Source organism: Triticum urartu, chromosome 4A (genome assembly GCF_056163025.1).
Source record: "Triticum urartu cultivar PI428250 chromosome 4A, HENAU_Tu73, whole genome shotgun sequence".
Classification (NCBI taxonomy): Eukaryota; Viridiplantae; Streptophyta; class Magnoliopsida; order Poales; family Poaceae; genus Triticum; species Triticum urartu.
In genome coordinates, this window is record NC_141876.1 from 47,730,411 (window position 1) to 47,750,096 (window position 19,686).

The window sequence follows — 19,686 nt, forward strand, 5'->3', positions numbered from 1 at the left end:
CGATATCACTTCTCTCTGTATGCATATATGTTCATGACGATCTTCTGTTTCCTTCGTTTGATTACTAGCTAGCTAGCGTGTCTAGTCCTCTCTATACGTATGTATAGTACGTAGCGTCGACCAAGCACGGACCCTTTAGTCCCGGTTCCTGAACCGGGACTAAAGGCCCTTACGAACCGGGACAACATGCCCTTTTTCTACCAGTGATGATGGGTGCCAGTTAGTCCGGACGTTTGAGGCCCGTTTAAGACATTCATCAAGATCGTATTTTCATGACCAGGCCGTTTGTCCGGGCGTTTGAGATGGGTTGGGTGCACCCGGCTATAGATGCTCTAACCTCCTCGCCCAAGCACCGACGCTGCAACCGCCGAGGTTGATTCTGCATTGGTATCATCCATGCATTAGCGTCACCAGCAGTCCATAGCCCCTAGCGAGTCGTTCGTCACGGAGCTGGTCGTTTGCGTCAAATATTTCACGTTGGTATTTTCCGTGTGCATTTGCTACCCGGACCTGCTCACGAAATCAGTCCATTCATTGGCGGTAGCTTGCTACTCCCTCCTTTCCGGTTTATAGGGCTTATCTCAAAATTTTAGTTTTTCCATTTTATAAGGCTCAATTTGGTTGTTTCCCATCACATGTTCAAATTCCAAGGTGCATTAAATCGTTGCATGCAAGTATTGAGAGAAAATTGACCAATGCATGTAATTTATGCATGCATGCATTGTAATTAATGCATTGGTAAACATACTTTTTGAGGAAAACAAGAGCATTAATTGGGTGTTTTTGCAAACTACAAAAAATATTCCACCACTCACCATCTATCTTGGTTGGTGAGATTTTTGAATTGAGCTTTATAAACCGGAAAAGAGGAAGTACAAAAATAGCCACCTGCAACGATCAGCCGCGAGGTGGCCGGGAAAAAAAAACCTTGCTTCAGTTACAGCAGGGCAGGGACGAGACGACGAATGAGCGATGACAGAGCCATTTGGAGGCCACCTTTGACTCCACCCGCCCAAGTCTTTCCTGCTGTACCGCGCTTTACTCTACCTTTTTACCGAACGTAACACCCAGAGCCAGCCGTAAAGTGGTACAGTAACTACCACACGTCCTCCCAGACCAGTGATCACCCCTAGGGCGGCAGGTAAAACAAATTACTATAGTCACTTTTTTACCGCGGAGGATCCGAGTCAGATGACGCAACGCCTTACCGGGCGGCAGGCACTGCGTGCATGCATGCACGCGCCCATCCGAGAGAGAGAGAGAGAGACGGCGATGAGATACCATGTGCCAGCAGCGACTGTGCAGCGTATACACACACACACACGCCGTGCGTCTCTAGGCTGTAGCCCCGCTGTAACTTTTGGTGTTATTACTCTAGTGGCCAGCCATGGCCATGGTAAACGGGAGCGCCGCGGATACGACAGACTGAAATTTCCAAACGTTGCCGCCGCGTACGCCTCACTGTAGCACGCCCTACGCCTCTCCGGCACCACCGCTCCGCCGCGCAGACGCGGCGGCGGAACGTGCTTTTTGGTCGCCCTCCAACGACTATTCACCGTAAGCACGTCTAGATTTTACCACGCTCGTGCTCCGTTGCTGCACGTTACACCATGTACGGTAATTATTTTATTTATAATAACTGGTTGGTGTAGGGGAGTGACGGGTGACGAGACATACCGTCTGCGAATCGTATCGGAGGGCGTAAAGAAATGGAGGTAGCCTAGCCTGCTCATCACATCACAAGCCGCTCGGATCACATAGCCCCTGGACGGGCGGGCAGGCCAGACTGGACACCAAGCTCAAGAAATCTCGCCCGAGACATGAATACTACTCGGGCGTGGGGGACATAAATTAGGCCAACCTAACGGACGGACGCCTACAGATACGATGGATGGCGATTTATTTTCGCCTCTGGCTGGTGGTCATTGTTAAAGAATCAATCGGCTTGAATGCGCAGGTGCCCAAGTCCGGAAAGTTACCGGCCTTTCCGCCCGGCAGTAAAAAGTTACTTGCATGGTAGGGGTCTCGGCCTTTAAAGCTCGTTCAAAAAAGATCTGCCCCTCCAAACCAAATGCTTGCTTGACCAAGAAAGAAAAAAGATTGGGAAAAGAAACCCCTTGAAGCGGCAGCCCAGTCGCCCGGCGGTGGTGGTGCTACTCCCCTCCCCTCCCCTTTTTAAAGAGCTCCACTCCAAAACCAAAGGCCAAAACCCTGCCTGCTCTCCTTCTCACCACCAAAACCCCAAGAAACCTTCAGACCTCCCTCTCTCTCTTTCCCTCCGCACCGGCCTGTTCTAAAGCAGCAAGATCAGAGGGGGAAGGGGGGGAGGAAGGGGAGGCAGAGGGAGAAGCAGAGCAAAAGGGGCGGCGGCAGGGGCGGTGGTCTTGTGTGGAGGGGCGTAAGCTTTTTGCAGTTGGTGATTGGAATGCAGCAGCAACACCTGATGCAGATGAACCAGAGCATGATGGGGGGCTACGCTTCCTCTACCACTGTCACCACTGATCTCATTCAGCAGGTCATCTCATCATCCCCCAAATCCCCCTCCCTCTTTTCCCCACTTTCTTTCTTGTGCTTATATACTCCATCCCTCTCTTTCCTTGCTTATTTCTTCCGTATTCTTCTTCATTCATCTGGTGCTTGAATCATTTCTCTTTCCTTTTCTTTCTGTTAATGAGAAGCAACTCTATTTCCGTTTCCTTTTTTTGTTCCCGCTGCTCTATTCTGGCCTTCTCTTCTTCTTTAGGTCTTTCGCAGTTTCTTTTTATGTGGTCTTGAATCATTTCCCTCTCCCCTTTTTGTTTTCGCACTTTTCTAGGAGCATTTGATCTTTGTTTAGGAGATTTGTGAGGAGCTCTAGTCTAGGGCACGCTGAGTTTGACCCCCTCTTATTCTTCATGCTTATTCTTCTCCCCACCCTCCGTCCAGTCTAGTCTAGATACCCTTGATGTGTATTTTTATATTAAGATCTGTTCTGCTCTCCATGGTCCCTCACGCCTGATTTCATCTGCAGTTCAAACTGTTGCTGTCTTTCTTGTCCCCTTTTATTTTCTTGCTCCTTGCGATATGATGAGAGTATTTCCACATCATTTCCCCCCCTTCCCCAAAAAATCCTAGTACTATTTTCAGCTTGTTTTGGTCGGTGCCGCGGCGCCCATGATCACGCCAGTATTTTTGGCAAAGTAGTAACCCATGCCAGGCCTGCGTTCCCTGCATCTGGCCTGCCAAACCGCCATTAAATCTTGCCCCCTTTTCTTAGCAGGTGCATCATGTGCAATCTTCTATCAACGGAAACGAGTAAAGGCCGTGCTATTTCCATAAATCTTTCCACTAATCCAACGTGCAAATCTGAATGTTTTCCCAGGAATAGTGTCTTGGCATATCTTGGTAGAAAAAAATTAGCGGTCAGAGTGGCCTTATTGGCCAGGCCGAGCCAGACATGATCTGGTCCAAGTTCATGTGGGTAGTGGGAATGTAGGTTCGCTTGTGCCATTGGTATTTGACTGCTAGATCCCTAAAGTTGGCTTCACGGCTGTGCGCTTGTCCTTGCCTCTGTGATAACCTGCTTACATGCTACCGTGTCAGTCAATGATTGACCCTCGGCTTGATAGGATAGGCTGTTGGCAGTCAGATCTTTTGTGTCTGTGCATGCAACACCCTAATCTCCTGTGTGGCACCTAATTGGTGATAGATGATTGTGTTTTCATATGCTGTGCTTGACTGACTGATTTAGGTAAACATCCAGAACATGGAGGTGTTGGCACCCAGCTGTGATGCAGTACTAGTACTTGTATTCAGTATAGTATTCAAGATATGCCTTCACTGAAATGTGTTACTAACATAAAGAAGTTTCTTGGGTGTTGGAACTGTGCAGTACCTGGATGAGAACAAGCAGCTGATCCTGGCCATCCTCGACAACCAGAACAACGGCAAGGTGGAGGAGTGTGCACGGTGAGTCCGATCCCTGGTCTGATCTGATCTTGATCTGGTCTGATATCCTTGTGAACTACCCCAGCAACTGTGCTGTTGGAGCACTGCACTCGTGATGGAATGCTGCAGTGTTTTATGTAGTTTTTGCTATCTTAGCTCTTTTTGGTAACATCATATCAGTTGGGAGTAGTGTTAGGAACAATTAGAAAATGCTATGGTCGTCTAATAGAGAGAGATTCAAGGGCCTTCCCGGTTTGGACAATCAAATGTGTTCGCAAATGACATCCACGTTGGTCGTACTAGGCCCTAATGGTGATGCTACTGATTTTAGTAGGAGTACGTTGGTTGAGACCCAGGTTGATTTGTGCTTGTTCTAGGCTGATGAAAAATTATGTTTATTGATGAAAAAGTATCTGTCTGATATAGACGTGATTACTGTGCGGAAAAGTACCACTGTATCTTGTTCAGCGCACTGTTTCTCCGCTTCCCTACTGTCAGTGCCCGCAACAGTTTCATCTTTATTTTTCAGTCATACTCATGCGTGTTCTGTTCATGTGCATATGCTTACTTTGTGGTGACTGACAGGGAGCGCATCTTTGGTTACCTGCCAATCTCTGCACAATGGTCCCACATATTATTATTTTTGCTTAATGTTCATTGCCCAACAGGCTACAGCGCCTGCACGCTGAGCCTTGTTTTGCCTACCACTTACTGCTCCGGTGCTGCAGGAACCAAGCTAAGCTCCAGCAGAACCTCATGTACCTCGCCGCCATCGCCGACAGCCAGCCGCCGCAGACGGCGTCGCTGTCTCAGGTGAGTTCTCATCGAGGCTGGCCCTGCTGCGGTTCTTGTTTTTCTGGAGTTGTTAAGAGGACTGAATGAACTTCTTGATCGCTTTGGCATGGTTCCGCGCAGTACCCGTCCAACCTGATGATGCAGTCCGGGCCGCGGTACATGCCGCAGCAGTCGGCGCAGATGATGTCGCCGCAGTCGCTGATGGCGGCGCGGTCGTCGATGATGTACGCACAGCAGGCCATGTCGCCGCTCCAGCAGCAGCAGCAGCAGCAGCAGCACCAGCACCAGGCGGCCTCGCACGGCCAGCTGGGGATGTCCTCCGGCGCGACCACCGGGTTCAACCTCCTCCACGGTGAGGCCAGCATGGGCGGCGGCGGCGGCGCCACTGGCAACAGCATGATGAACGCCGGCGTCTTCTCGGACTACGGCCGCGGCGGCAGCGGCGCCAAGGAGGGGTCGACCTCGCTGTCGGCCGACGCTCGCGGCGCCAACTCTGGCGCGCACAGCGGCGACGGGGAGTACCTCAAGGGCACCGAGGAGGAGGGAAGCTAGGCCAGCGGCATCGTCGCTAGCACCGGCATAGCAGCTGCAGCAGGAGGAGTAGCAGGTAGTGTTCGAGGATGGTAGTAGCGGATTAGCAGTAGCTAAGGTTGTTGCGTTGGCTAAGGTTTAGGTGGGTGAGTTTCCATGGAACCTGGAGGTGGTAGTGGCGTCTGCATGCAGGCTCGCTTGTTTTGGATGTGCATGGCAGGTTCTCGATCAATCCTAATCAAGATGTAGTGGCGATGGTTTGTGAACACTCCCTATGTAGTGCTGAATGATCATGGTGTTTTCTTCTTCACATGCCTTCTCTACTTTTGTTCATTGTGCCGTGCATGAGTTATAAATCAGAAGAGTAGCTCAACTTCTCTGGTAGGGATTACACCACTATCAACGGTAGATCTTAATTATGACAGTCACGTCGGCATGCTACATCTGCTGCCAGGAAGAGGACACAGTTGACCACATATTGGCTCGTTGCGTCTATGCGAGGCAAGTATGGAACGGTTGCTTCGAGTTCCTTCAAGTCAACATACAAATTCCAAACCACGATGACACTTTCATGGAGTGGTGGGAGAGGACGCGTGGTTCCTTTCGAGGCAAGGTCAAAAGAGGGTTCGACTCCTTCGTCATTATGACCGCATGACACTTATGAAAACAAAGGAACGCTAGAGTATTCGAAAGGGACGACCAAGTGAGATCCGACGCTAGCCTAGTGCAACAAATCTTCGAGGATATCAAACTTTGGAAAAGGGCAGGAGTTGGTGTTGAGGGATTGCCAGATTTGTGAGAGAGTAGTTTTTCTTCTTCTTTTTCTTGGAGTCGAGGTCCCCGTGTAGACATTTGTTGTCAGTCACGGTCTCTTGTAATCATTGTTTCTCCTTTCTATAAAAATACGATACGCTTTTGGCGTACTCTCGAAAAAAAAGACAGCATTGTGCATATCATTTATAACACATTTATTCAAATGCATGTAAACCACCAGTTAATGCTCACAAATAAAAAATAATTCTAGGAAACAATCCATGCTACTCTCCCTTGGAGATTATAAGTTTCTCATGCATTTTGATAAAAAGTTTAACCATTAATTTGTAAACAAAATATTAGTTACACATTTACAAATAAAAAAATATCCTGTCAATATGAGTTACACATTTGCAAATATGAGAAGTTTTCAGTGGTATAATTTTTATAACAAGTAACTCATATTTTGTTGATCAAATTCATGGCCGAAGTTTTTGGTAAAGTACGCGCCGGACTTCTGAACCCAACCGGATGGAGTATAAAGTTTGGCTAGCAAGCTCAATTTTAAACCCTATATTGATTGGACATGATGACGTTTATAGGTTTATCATAGTGCACATTTTAAGACTCGGTCCGCAGTCGATAATCATTATGATATGCTCATTTTAGAATTTAAGATGAAAAGTTTGTCATAAAGGTAGCCAAAAACGAGATAGACAAACACTAATAAATTGGTAGAGAGGTGGTTGGGAATGAGATTATAATAATAAATCATAATACGAACATGACCTAAGTTAACTCGACACCTTCTATGTGCTTGGTGCTGTTGTAAAACGAGAGAGATTCGAGATTCAAGAAAGATGTAAATGAATCCAACCACACTCAAATTCATTAATGATCTATCCTTATATACAACGGGAGGGGCGCGAGGGAAAGGGCGCGTACACTCGATGCGGAGCGGGGAAACGGTCGTGACGCTTGCCGGATTGGCAACACACATGCAATTATACAAGAGAGAATTACCGCATTAATTACAATATTAATTAAATCTTAACACCCCCCTAATCCTTCCTTGTCATTGTGATCATCCTTGAAATAGTCTCCTCCAAAAACTATGTACGGAAAATATGAGGAGATATGCCTAATATGCCATGAAAAACTCCTTCCGAAAATCCAGTGAGAAAATAAGAAGAAAACAACATATCACAATGCTTGTATTACTATTGCCTCTTTAAAAACCTTCTATGAGAAACCATTCTGAAAAACTCATAAAGGAAAAGAGTACAATATCTAAGATCCAGAAATCTTGAACAGGCTATCATATGGGAGTACACTCCTCGAGAATCTTGCATTCACAAAGTCGTCTCATACCAACTTCACTAACATAATTCTAGAACGAAGAACTTGATAACGACTTTGTGAACAAATCATCGAGATTATCACATGACTTTATTTGCAAGATATTTAGCTTCCAATTTCTTTGCAATTCATGGAGCTAAACAATTTCAAAGCAATACACATTGTAATGTTGCTCTTTATAACCTGTGTGCATCTGTGTAATACAAACAACATTATCTTCATAGATAATAGTGGGTAGTTCCAATGAACCAATCCCTCTTGAATTTTCAACAAAGTTCATCATCCTCAGAAGTCATATACATCTATGTGATGCTGTTGGGGATCGTAGCACAAATTTAAAATTTTCTACGCATCACCAAGATCAATCTATGGAGTCATCTAGCAACGAGAGGGAGAGGAGTGCATCTACATACCCTTGTAGATCGCAAGCGGAAGCGTTCAAGAGAACGGGGTTGATGGAGTCGTACTCGTCGTGATCCAAATCACCGATGACCGAGCGCCGAACGGACGGCACCTCCGCGTTCAACACACGTATGGTTGGGAGAGACGTATCCTCCTTCTTGATCCAACAAGGGAAGGAGAGGTTGATGGAGATCCAGCAGCATGACGGCGTGGTGGTGGAAGTAGCGGGATCCCGGCAGGGCTTCGCCAAGCGCAAGCGGGGAGGAAGAGGTGTCACGGGAGGGAGGGAGGCGTCAGGGACTTGGGTGCGGCTGCCCTCCCTCCCCTCCACTATATATAGGGGGCCTTGGGGGGGGGGGGCGCCGGCCCCTAGAGATCCCATCTAACGGGGGGGGGGGGGGGGGCTAGGGGGTGGCTTGGCCCCGGCGCCCCCACCCCCTTAGGGTTTCCAACCCTAGGCGCAAGGGAGGCCCAAGGGGGGCGCACCAGCACACCAGGGGCTAGTTCCCTTGCCACTTCAGCCCATGGGGCCCTCTGGGATAGGTGGCCCCACCTGGTGGACCCCCGGGACCCTTTTGGTGGTCCCGGTACAATACCGGTGACCCCCGAAACTTTCCCGGTGGCCGAAACTGGACTTCCTATATACAAATCTTTACCTCCGGACCATTCCGGAACTCCTCGTGATGTCCGGGATCTCACTCTACAACCCTAGCATCACCGAACCTTAAGTGTGTAGACCCTACGGGTTCGGGAACCATGCAGACATGACCGAGACAACTCTCCGGCCAATAAGCAACAACGGGATCTGGATACCCATGTTGGCTCCCACATGTTCCACGATGATCTCATCGGATGAACCACGATGACCAGGATTCAATCAATCCTGTATTCAGTTCCCTTTGTCAATCGGTACGTTACTTGCCCGAGATTCAATCGTCAGTATCCCAATACCTCGTTTAATCTCGTTACCGGCAAGTCACTTTACTCGTTCCGCGACACATCATCCCATGACCAACCCTTAGTCACACTGAGCTCATTACGATGATGTCTTACCGAGTGGGCCCAGAGATACCTCTCCGTCATGCGGAGTGACAAATCCCAGTCTCGATTCGTGCCAACCCAACAGACACTTTCGAAGATACCCGTAGTGCACCTTTATAGTCACCCAGTTACGTTGTGACGTTTGGCACACCCAAAGTATTCCTACAGTATTTGGGAGTTGCACAATCTCATGGTCTAAGGAAAGGATACTTGACATTAGAAAAGCTCTAGCAGACGAACTACACGATCTTGTGCTATGCTTAAGATTGGGTCTTGTCCATCACATCATTCTCCTAATGATGTGATCCTGTTATCAATGACATCTAATGTCCATAGTCAGGAAACCATGACTATCTGTTGATCAACGAGCTAGTCAACTAGAGGCTCACTAGGGACATGTTGTGGTCTATGTATTCACACATGTATTACGATTTCCGGATAGCACAACTATAGAATGAACAATAGACAATCATCATGAACAAGGAAATATAATAATAACCATTTTATTATTGCCTCTAGGGCATATTTCCAACAGTCTCCCACTTGCACTAGAGTCAATAATCTAGTTACATTGTGATGAATCGAACACCCATAGAGTTCTGGTGTTGATCATGTTTTGCTCGAGGAAGAGGTTTAGTCAACGGATCTGCAACATTCAGGTCCGTATGCACTTTACAAATATCTATGTCTCCATTTTGAACATTTTCATGAATGGAGTTGAAGCGACGCTTGATATGCATGGTCTTCCTGTGAAACCTGGGCTCCTTGGCAATGGCAATAGCTCCAGTGTTGTCACAGAAGAGAGTGATCGGGCCCGACGCATTGGGAATAACTCCTAGGTCGGTAATGAACTCCTTCACCCAGATTGCTTCTTGTGTTGCCTCCGAGGCTGCCATGTACTCCGCTTCACATGTAGATCCCGCCACGACGCTTTGCTTGCAACTGCACCAACTGACTGCCCCACCATTCAAAATATACACGTATCCGGTTTGTGACTTAGAGTCATCCAGATCTGTGCCGAAGCTAGCATCGACGTAACCCTTTACGACGAGATCTTCGTCACCTCCATAGACGAGAAACATATCCTTAGTCCTTTTCAGGTACTTCAGGATATTCTTGACCGCTGTCCAGCGTTCCATGCCGGGATTACTTTTGTACCTTCCTACCAAACTTACGGCAAGGTTTACATCAGGTCTGGTACACATCATGGCATACATGATAGACCCTATGGCCGAGGCATAGGGGACGACACTCATCTTTTCTCTATCTTCTGCCGTGGTCGGGCATTGAGCCGTGCTCAATCTCATACCTTGCAATACAGGCAAGAACCCCTTCTTGGACTGATCGATATTGAACTTCTTCAATATCTTGTCAAGGTACGTACTTTGTGAAAGACCAGTGAGGCGTCTCGATCTATCTCTATAGATCTTGATGCCTAATATATAAGCACCTTCTCCAAGGTCCTTCATTGAAAAACACTTGTTCAAGTAGGCCTTTATGCTTTCCAAGAATTCTATATCATTTCCCATCAATAGTATGTCATCCACATAGAATATGAGAAATGCTACAGAGCTCCCACTCACTTTCTTGTAAACACAGGCTTCTCCATAAGTCTGCGTAAACCCAAACGCTTTGATCATCTCATCAAATCGAATGTTCCAACTCCGAGATGCTTGCACCAGCCCATAGATTGAGCGTTGGAGCTTGCACACCTTGTCAACATTCTTAGGATCGACAAAACCTTCCGGCTGCATCATATACAATTCTTCCTTAAGGAAACCATTAGGGAATGCCGTTTTGACGTCCATTTGCCATATTAATCATAGAATGCGGCAATTGCTAACATGATTTGGACGGACTTCAGCTTTGGTACGGGTGAGAAAGTCTCATCATAGTCAACCCCTTGAACTTGTCGATAACCCTTAGCGACAAGCCGAGCCTTATAGATGGTCACATTACCATCCGCGTCTGTCTTCTTCTTAAAGATCCATTTATTTTCTATGGCTCGCCGATCATCGGGCAAGTCAGTCAGAGTCCATACTTCATTTTCATACATGGATCCTATCTCGGATTTCATGGCTTCCATCCATTTGTCGGAATCTGGGCCCGCCATCGCTTCTTCATAGTTCGAAGGTTCACCATTGTCTAACAACATGATTTCCAGGACAGGGTTGCCGTACCACTCTGGTGCGAAACATGTCCTTGTGGACCTTCGAAGTTCAGTAGCAACTTGATCTGAAGTTTCATGATCATCATCATTAACTTCCTCCCTAGTCGGTGCAGGCACCTCATGAACATTTTCTTGAGCTGCGCCACTCTCCGGTTCAAGAGGCAATACTTCATCAAGTTCTACTTTCCTCCCACTTACTTCTTTCGAGAGAAACTCTTTCTCTAGAAAGGATCCATTCTTTGCAACAAAGGTCTTGCCTTCGGATCTGAGGTAGAAGGTATACTGTCGTGGAATTGTCACGGCAGATGTCCTTAGTGTCAGGACTTAGTCGTGAGGCCAACGCATCTATGTGGTAGCTTGAGAGGGGTTGAGCAGGACGAGAGACGCGATGTTTTACCCAGGTTCGGCCCCTCACGGTGGAGGTAAAAGCCTACATCCTGCTTCATTGATATTGATGATGATGATCACGGTTACAAGAGTGCTCTATCTCGAGAGCTATTGTCTAAACCTAACTTGTCCAACTTGTGGAACTTGTGAATATTGTCCCCTTTTGGGGAGCCCTGCCCCTCCTTATATATGTTGAAGGGGCGGTTTACATGTGGAGTCCTATTAGGATTAGGACTAGTCTATCTCTAATACAAACCAGATACAAGTCCAGGTCTTAGCTCCTTGCAAGATAATGTTCCTCATGCCTTTCCTCTTAAACCGGCCCACCGTTAAACGTGAACCGGCCTTCTGGGCTTTGGGCCTTGATCCGTCGATCCCGCATGCCGGATCACCAGTGAGTCATAATGACCAGGTGGGTTGCTTGTAAACCGCCAGGTGAGGGCGGGTCGCTAGTAACTCGCCAAGTGTCAGCGGGGTCTTCAGATAAACCGCCAAGTCCGGCCGGGTTAACTTCCGTCCGGTTTACACCGCGGGGTGTATCCCCGACATTAGCCCCCAAGTTTAGCTTGGATTTATTCATGGTAAACTTATGCTGCAAAATAAACACAAGAACAAATTTGACAGGTTATGCTCCGGGTTAAAAAAATTTTGTAAACCGGTACCTGATCATCCTTAAGTCCTTGTTATTTCCTCCTTCTGGGAAATCCGGGTCAACAGACCAGCTTCATAATCAATTTGCCGACATTGGTTTGTCACCGAGAAATATTGTGAAGAATAACTCCTTTGACTCAGCTCCCAAAGCGTCGGTTTAAGAAATATGGGTATGAAAATACTTATCTGATATTCAGCCGGTTTGAAGATGTAAAACTTGCTGGTTTAATATTACCAAAATGGCCGGTTTATAAATATTGATGGCGCCGGGTCATAATTGTTGTCGACACCGTGTCATGTAATTGATCTTCCTGATTTGCTCAAAACTGATAAAATGAAGATGTTCCTTCTTTATATGCATAATACCTGTAGCCCCCAAGTCTTGAGAGGATAATATAGTGATAACTTAAGACTTGCTCCAATAAGTGTTTCAACCTTGAAGAAATCCGGTTTGTTCATCTCAATTATATAAACTGAATACTCCATATATGTAGCCCCCAAGTGCCGGGTTGTCATGCTTGCAGCAACCTGGCCCTTGTAATTGCTTATAAAAACTTCAATCAGTGTATCCCCCAAGGGCCGGTTCAGTAAGATAATATTGAGCTGTGACTTTATATATACTTCATTGAAAATAACATCATATGATGTAACTCCCATCATGGGGCTTGAACCCACGTCCACAAGGTTAAGAGCTTTGTGCTTTACCAACTGAGGAGTGGACCGTTCAATATAATGGATAAAAACTTGTCTACCTTGAATTGTTGACAGGAGCAATTGGTAGCCCCCAAGGGCCGGCTCATTACAATGTGATGAGTCGGGTCTTCAATAAAGTGAGCAAAAAATGATTTTGCATTAGCCCCCAAGTGTCATGGTGCATGCTTGCAGCGACATGAGACTTGCATATTTGATGAAATCTCAACGTGAATAATGTAGCCCCCAAGTGACGAGTCGTAAGCCTGCAGCGACTCGGGACTATTCCTTCAATAAATCATATCCATTGATAATATAATAGCCATTGCGCTAACGCGACTTTGAAAACCTTAATCATAATACTGGTTACTAATAACCATAATAAAATCCAGCCATGTTGGCTATTTAAGATAACATAATCCGATGAAAACCTTATTCATTCAATACCATAATGAAAATTCAGCCAAACTTGGCTATTTGAATAATATAACCCAATGATTTATGAGCGCATGATTCCAATGGCGCAACCCAAATATATATATACTGGCGACTTATAGTCCAAAGCCAGGCCGGTTTAACAAACCTGTTTCTGCATACAACAAGTTTAAAATGTCCTGGCAGTTTACCGCCGGACGGGTCATAATGCCCAACATATAACCCGGGTTTATAACCAAGGCTGCACTAAAGAATAATCAAATATGAAATATATCATACCTGTGACATTGAATCACATTGTTGGTTTTACCAAATTTTTGTAGTAAGGGTGATAACCCAAATCTCGAGTACTGATAACTCCTTCCATATTGTGCCGGTTTATGATAAAACCGTGCCGGGTTATGATAAACACCGTGTTACTCCATAAGAGGATGTTAACAACAAGGATCAAACCGGGTAAATAGTATCCGGATTGACGTGAACTGTGTTCCGTCAATTGATTGATTGAAAACTTTGTAGGTTTTAAAAAAACGCAATAAAAAAGAAAAAAGTATCTTGCAAAGAAAAGTGCGAAGAAAAAGCAAAGACAAAACCGTTTGCAAAAAAAGGTTATTTGAGCTGATCAAATGGCGTTACCATGGCCGAACACGACCAAGCTCCCGTTAGGTGTAACTATGGTTCTAGTCAGCCAGGTCCCCAAATGAAACCGTGGCATTTATGCCGACCAAGTGGCATGGCAATGGTTCGGGTTCGACCAAGCCCCCAAGTGATTATGTGGCCTTAGGCCGATCAAGAGGCATGACTGGTTCAGACGTGACCAAGTCCCCAAGTGATCTGGTGGCTCTCGCCTATCAAGAGGTATGGTATTGGTTCGGACACAACCAAACCTCCGAGTGATATAACATGATGCTTTTTAAAAAGCGAACTCAAGGGGTAAACTGGAGGCCGCTTTAGAACAACTCCGTGTAACCACACATGATGTAAAAGAACAGAGACCCTGCTTTATGAAGCAGAAGCCCCCATGTGATCAATAATATATCAGGCCAGTAAGGCGGGATACCCATGTTTGAACCGCGCATCGTGGCAGCAGGTCCTCTTCGGCAATTTTTAATTTTTTGCAAGAGATAAATTCTTCTTGAACCGGGATCTTGAACCGGATATTGAGAGCTTCAAAGCTTTGTGGGAGACATCTTTCCCTTAAACCGGATTTTAAACCGGAATCTTCATTTTCAGCCGGAAAATTTTCTGACGACCTTTAAACTCGAGTTTGCGAGAAGTTAACTCCTTTTTGAACCGGACATCGTTAAACCGGATTTGAGCGCTCCAGAGCTTTGCGGGAGAACAGATTTCCCTTGAACCGGACTGTAAACCAGATATTTGAGAGCTGCAGTCAGACTGACTTCCCTTGAGCCGGATTTTAAACCGGAATCCTTTCTGATGACCCGGATCTTCTTCATTGAACCGGGATTTTGTAACCGCCATATACTTTCTAAATCGGCAATTTTCTGACGGCCTTTAAACTTTCATCAATATAACAGTAGCCTCCAGGACTGGGTTATCTTTCCCTCCATCATCCTGGGTTCTTAAACCGGCTGAAACTGGCAAGATTTGCTGAGTCATGTCATCGTAGCCCCCGAGTCTCAGAGGTGACTCAAGGAGTTGGCTTGAGACTCTCCATATTTGACCGTGATATAAACCGGCATAACTTGTATATCATTGGCGTTGATAGCACGATGTGAATTCATAGAAGATTGAGGTGACTGCGGCAGGTTGTAAATGATCCCATATGAGCCGTGTCAGCAACTCGGCCAATGGTTCCTTCCAACTGGCGATTTGAAGTTTAACCAAAATTGTAGTTGCGGCGACTTGTCCGCCTGCCCATTGAGCCATCCAGTGCAGACGACGGCTGAATGATAATTTGCCTCCAATGTATTGAAAGAAAATCCGGGCTACCCAAGCAGTGAATTGCTCATACTCAATAAATAGCTCATGTAGACAGGTGCGGCCCGGTGTGTTGATGTAGACCAGGTCCACAGAAGCGGCGGCTTTGTGCACGTCCATTGAACATCGATCAAACGCGATCCCGGCAAGTCGATGTAGACCGGGCCGCAAGGGCGGCGACTTGTGCACGTCCATTCAACGGGTAATACGTCACAGACTATCGCCGGGCGGAACATTATCAGCCCGTGTTCCATATCCATGGTATAAACCATATTTGTAATGAATAATGGTCCTGTGTATAAAAATACAAATCAAAGCAATTTGTTCTTTTGATAGAAAACAACATGTGCTAAATAAAATAGACTTTAGATGGATAGCACCTGGTTATGGTACGGCTCATCCACTGTCAACAGAAAAAACTCCCTTTTCACAACCAGCTCTCCGCACATTAGTGCAGCAGTTTGCAGAGGTGGAGGCAGAACCGGTGTGGACGGGTCACGCGGGGGGCGAGGTGGCCTGACACAGAGGCCACAACAGAATTGAGGAAGAAGCTGGGGGCACCTTGCCGGTGACTCGGCAAAAGCGGCTCAGGGCCGGCGAAGACCGGTGACTCGATATGCAGCCCTTGACCCGGCGATAGATTCGGGCGGCTCGATAATGTGGCTCCCTGCAGCCGAGGCGATGGCGAGGCACGGCCGGCTCCCGGATGTGACTCCCAACGGCTCAGAGTCGGACGACGGTTCTCCATTGAGGCGCGGTGGCTCATGGCCAGCCCAACAAGGCCCATCTTGGTGGCTCATGGCGAGCGACGTGGGGCTGCCCGTTGGAGTAAAGCGGTGGGGTGGCTTAAAGCAGTAGGGCAGGTCCAGGCGGCAGGGCGAATCCATGGAGGCCCGATGGCGATTCAGACAGAGGTGATCCGGCAGGGAGATGGCCCGTCAGAGCTGATGCTTGACCGCTGCGGCTTCGATGCAGGGGAACAAACCGGCGGTATCCCTCGGGTAGGTGGTGGTGGACGGGGTAGGAGGTGACCCGCGGGAGTCGCTGACTCGGAGCTGAAGCGGACTGCCGCGCCGACAAATCCCGTGGTCACAGGACGGAGGAGGCTGTGGTGATTTACCGCGGCGAATCTGGGTCATGGTTGTAGCACTTACCGCCGCCGCCGCTGGGGGCCGGTCGGCCAGGCCGCCGAGGAGGCTACAGCTTGGTGTGGATGCGGGTCGCGCGGTGGTGGTGCCAGACGGACCGACAACTCTAGGGGATGCCTTGTCGGCTCATCCAGACCAATGAAGCAATCACAGGACCAGGCGGATGACGGCGTCAGTGGTTTACAGTACGTGGCGGAAACAGATTGCCTGAGCGATTTGGGATAGGCGTGGCTCCAAAGCGGTTTCGAGGGGAAAAAGGCAGACCTGCTTCGAGGCGTGGCGGTTTAAACTGAAACATAATGATTGCACCCGCCCGACGGCTGTCAATGGTGGTGGGCCCTCTCATGAAGACGCGACCAGGTGCTAGCGGTTTACGGCAGCAGCGATTCGTCGCACTAACCAACAGCAGAAGCCACCTACGATAGTTTGTCCTTATGCATGTTTGACGATTGCACCTATTGGATTTCGGTGATCCAACTTAAACCGAACGAAACCTTCGGGATCTTCTCTGTTAATCTTGCTAATCGACCGGAGACACTCCATTAATCCATAATTTCTGATTTTGATCAAAGTCGATGTAGATCCTTTCAAAACCGATTTTTCTTCCTCGGCAAATTTGCGAACTTCTCGATCCCTGAGAGATCCCTCCAAGAACTCATCACCACCGTGCGTCAGCCCCACGGTGGGCGCCAACTGTCGTGGAATTGTCATGGCAGATGTCCTTAGTGTCAGGACTTAGTCGCGAGGCCAACGCATCTATGTGGTAGCTTGAGAGGGGTTGAGCGGGACGAGAGACGCGATGTTTTACCCAGGTTCGGCCCCTCACGGTGGAGGTAAAAGCCTACATCCTGCTTCATTGATATTGATGATGATGATCACGGTTACAAGAGTGCTCTATCTCGAGAGCTATTGTCTAAACCTAACTTGTCCAACTTGTGGAACTTGTGAATATTGTCCCCTTTTGGGGAGCCTTGCCCCTCCTTATATATGTTGAAGGGGCGGTTTACATGTGGAGTCCTATTAGGATTAGGACTAGTCTATCTCTAATACAAACCGGATACAAGTCTAGGTCTTAGCTCCTTGCAAGATAATGTTCCTCATGCCTTTCCTCTTAAACCGGCTCACCGTTAAACGTGAACCGGCCTTCTGGGCTTTGGGCCTTGATCCGTCAATCCCGCACGCCGGATCACCAGTGAGTCATAATGACTAGGTGGGTTGCTTGTAAACCGCCAGGTCAGGGCGGGTCGCCAGTAACTCGCCAAGTGTCGGCGGGGTCTTCAGATAAACCGCCAAGTCCGGCCGGGTTAACTTCCGTCCGGTTTACACCGCGGGGTATATCCCCGACAGATACCCAATAGTTTCTTTAGGGTATCCTATGAAGACGCATTTTTCCGATTTGGGTTCAAGCTTTTCAGGTTGAAGTTTCTTGAGATAAGCATCGCATCCCCTAACTTTCAGGAACGACAGCTTAGGTTTCTTGCCAAACCACAATTCATACGGTGTCGTCTGAACGGATTTCGACGGAGCCCTATTTAAAGTGAATGCGGCAGTCTCTATAGCATAACCCCAAAATGATAGCGGTAGATCGGTAAGAGACATCATAGATCGTAACATATCCAATAGGGTGCGATTACAACGTCCGGACACACCATTACGCTGTGGTGTTCCAGGCGGTGTGAGTTGTGAAACTATTCCACATTTCCTTAAGTGCGTGCCAAATTCGTGACTCAAATATTCTCCCCCATGATCTGATCGTAAGAACTTGATTTTTCTGTCACGTCGATTCTCAGCCTCACTCTGAAATTCCTTGAACTTTTCAAAGGTCTCAGACTTGTGTTTCATTAAGTAGACATACCCATATCTACTTAAGTCATCAATGAGGGTGAGCACATAACGATAGCCACCGCGAGCCTCAACGCTCATTGGACCGCACAGATCAGTATGTATGATTTCCAATAAGTTGGTTGCTCGCTCCATTGTTCCGGAGAACGGAGTCTTGGTCATTTTTCCCATGAGGCATGGTTCGCATGTGTCAAATGATTCATAATCAAGAGACTCCAAAAGTCCATCTGCATGGAGTTTCTTCATGCGTTTGACACCAATGTGACCAAGGCGGCAGTGCCACAAGTATGTGGGACTATCATTATCAAACTTACATCTTTTGGCATTCACACTATGAATATGTGTAACATCACATTCGAGATTAAATAAGAATAAACCATTGACCATCGGGGCATGACCATAAAACATGTCTCTCATATAAATAGAACAACCATTATTCTCAGATTTAAATGAGTAGCCATCTCGCATTAAATGAGATCCAGATACAATGTTCATGCTCAAAGCTGGTACTAAATAACAATTATTGAGGTTTAAAACTAATCCCGTAGGTAAATGTAGAGGTAGCGTGCCGACAGCGATCACATCGACCTTGGAACCATTCCCGACGCGCATCGTCACCTCGTCCTTTGCCAGTCTCCGTTTATTCCGCAGTTCCTGTTTTGAGTTAGAAATATGAGCAACTGCACTGGTATCAAATACCCAGGAGCTACTATGAGCGCTGGTTAGGTACACATCAATAACATGTATATCACATATACCTTTGGTATTGCCGGCCTTCTTATCCGCTAAGTAGTTGGGGCAGTTCCGCTTCCAGTGACCGTTTCCCTTGCAATAAAAGCACTCAGTCTCAGGCTTGGGTCCATTCTTTGGCTTCTTCCTGGCAGCTTGCTTACTGGGCGCGGCAACTCCCTTGCCGTCCTTCTTGAAGTTCTTTTTACCCTTGCCTTTCTTGAACTTAGTGGTTTTATTCACCATCAACACTTGATGTTCCTTTTTGATTTCCACCTCCGCTGATTTCAGCATTGAATATACCTCGGAAATGGTCTTTTCCATCACCTGCATATTGAAGTTCATCACAAAGCTATTGTAGCTAGGTGGGAGCGACTGAAGGATTCTGTCAACGACCGCATCATCCAGGAGATTAACTCCCAGCTGAGACAAGCGGTTGTGCAACCCAGACATTTTGAGTATGTGCTCGCTGACAGAACTGTTCTCCTCCATCTTACAACTGTAGAACTTGTCAGAGACTTCATATCTCTCGACCCGGGCATGAGCTTGGAAAACCATTTTCAGCTCTTGGAACATCTCATATGCTCCGTGTTGCTCAAAACGCTTTTGGATCCCCGGTTCTAAGCTGTAAAGCATGCCGCACTGAACCAGGGAGTAATCATCACTACGCGTCTGCCAAGCGTTCATAACGTCTTGTTCTGCAGGGAAAACAGGTGCTTCACCTAGCGGTGCATCAAGGACATATGCTTTCCTGGCAGCTATGAGGATAATCCTCAGGTTACGGACCCAGTCCGTGTAGTTGCTGCCATCGTCTTTCAGCTTGGTTTTCTCTAGGAACGCGTTGAACTTGAGGGCAACATTAGCGTGGGCAATTTGATCTACAAG

General features: G+C 47.2%; 1 protein-coding gene across 1 annotated transcript; it reads left to right on the forward strand.

Moving 5' to 3' along the window:
* The first annotated feature begins 2,082 nt into the window (after positions 1-2,082).
* On the forward strand, positions 2,083-5,563 carry AN3 (SSXT family protein). The gene is made up of 4 exons (XM_048713542.2): positions 2,083-2,515; positions 3,872-3,948; positions 4,656-4,740; positions 4,843-5,563. The coding sequence occupies exons 1-4, from the start codon at positions 2,426-2,428 to the stop codon at positions 5,272-5,274; spliced, it is 684 nt and encodes a 227-aa protein (XP_048569499.2). The 5' UTR covers positions 2,083-2,425; the 3' UTR covers positions 5,275-5,563.
* The last annotated feature ends 14,123 nt before the right edge of the window (positions 5,564-19,686 follow it).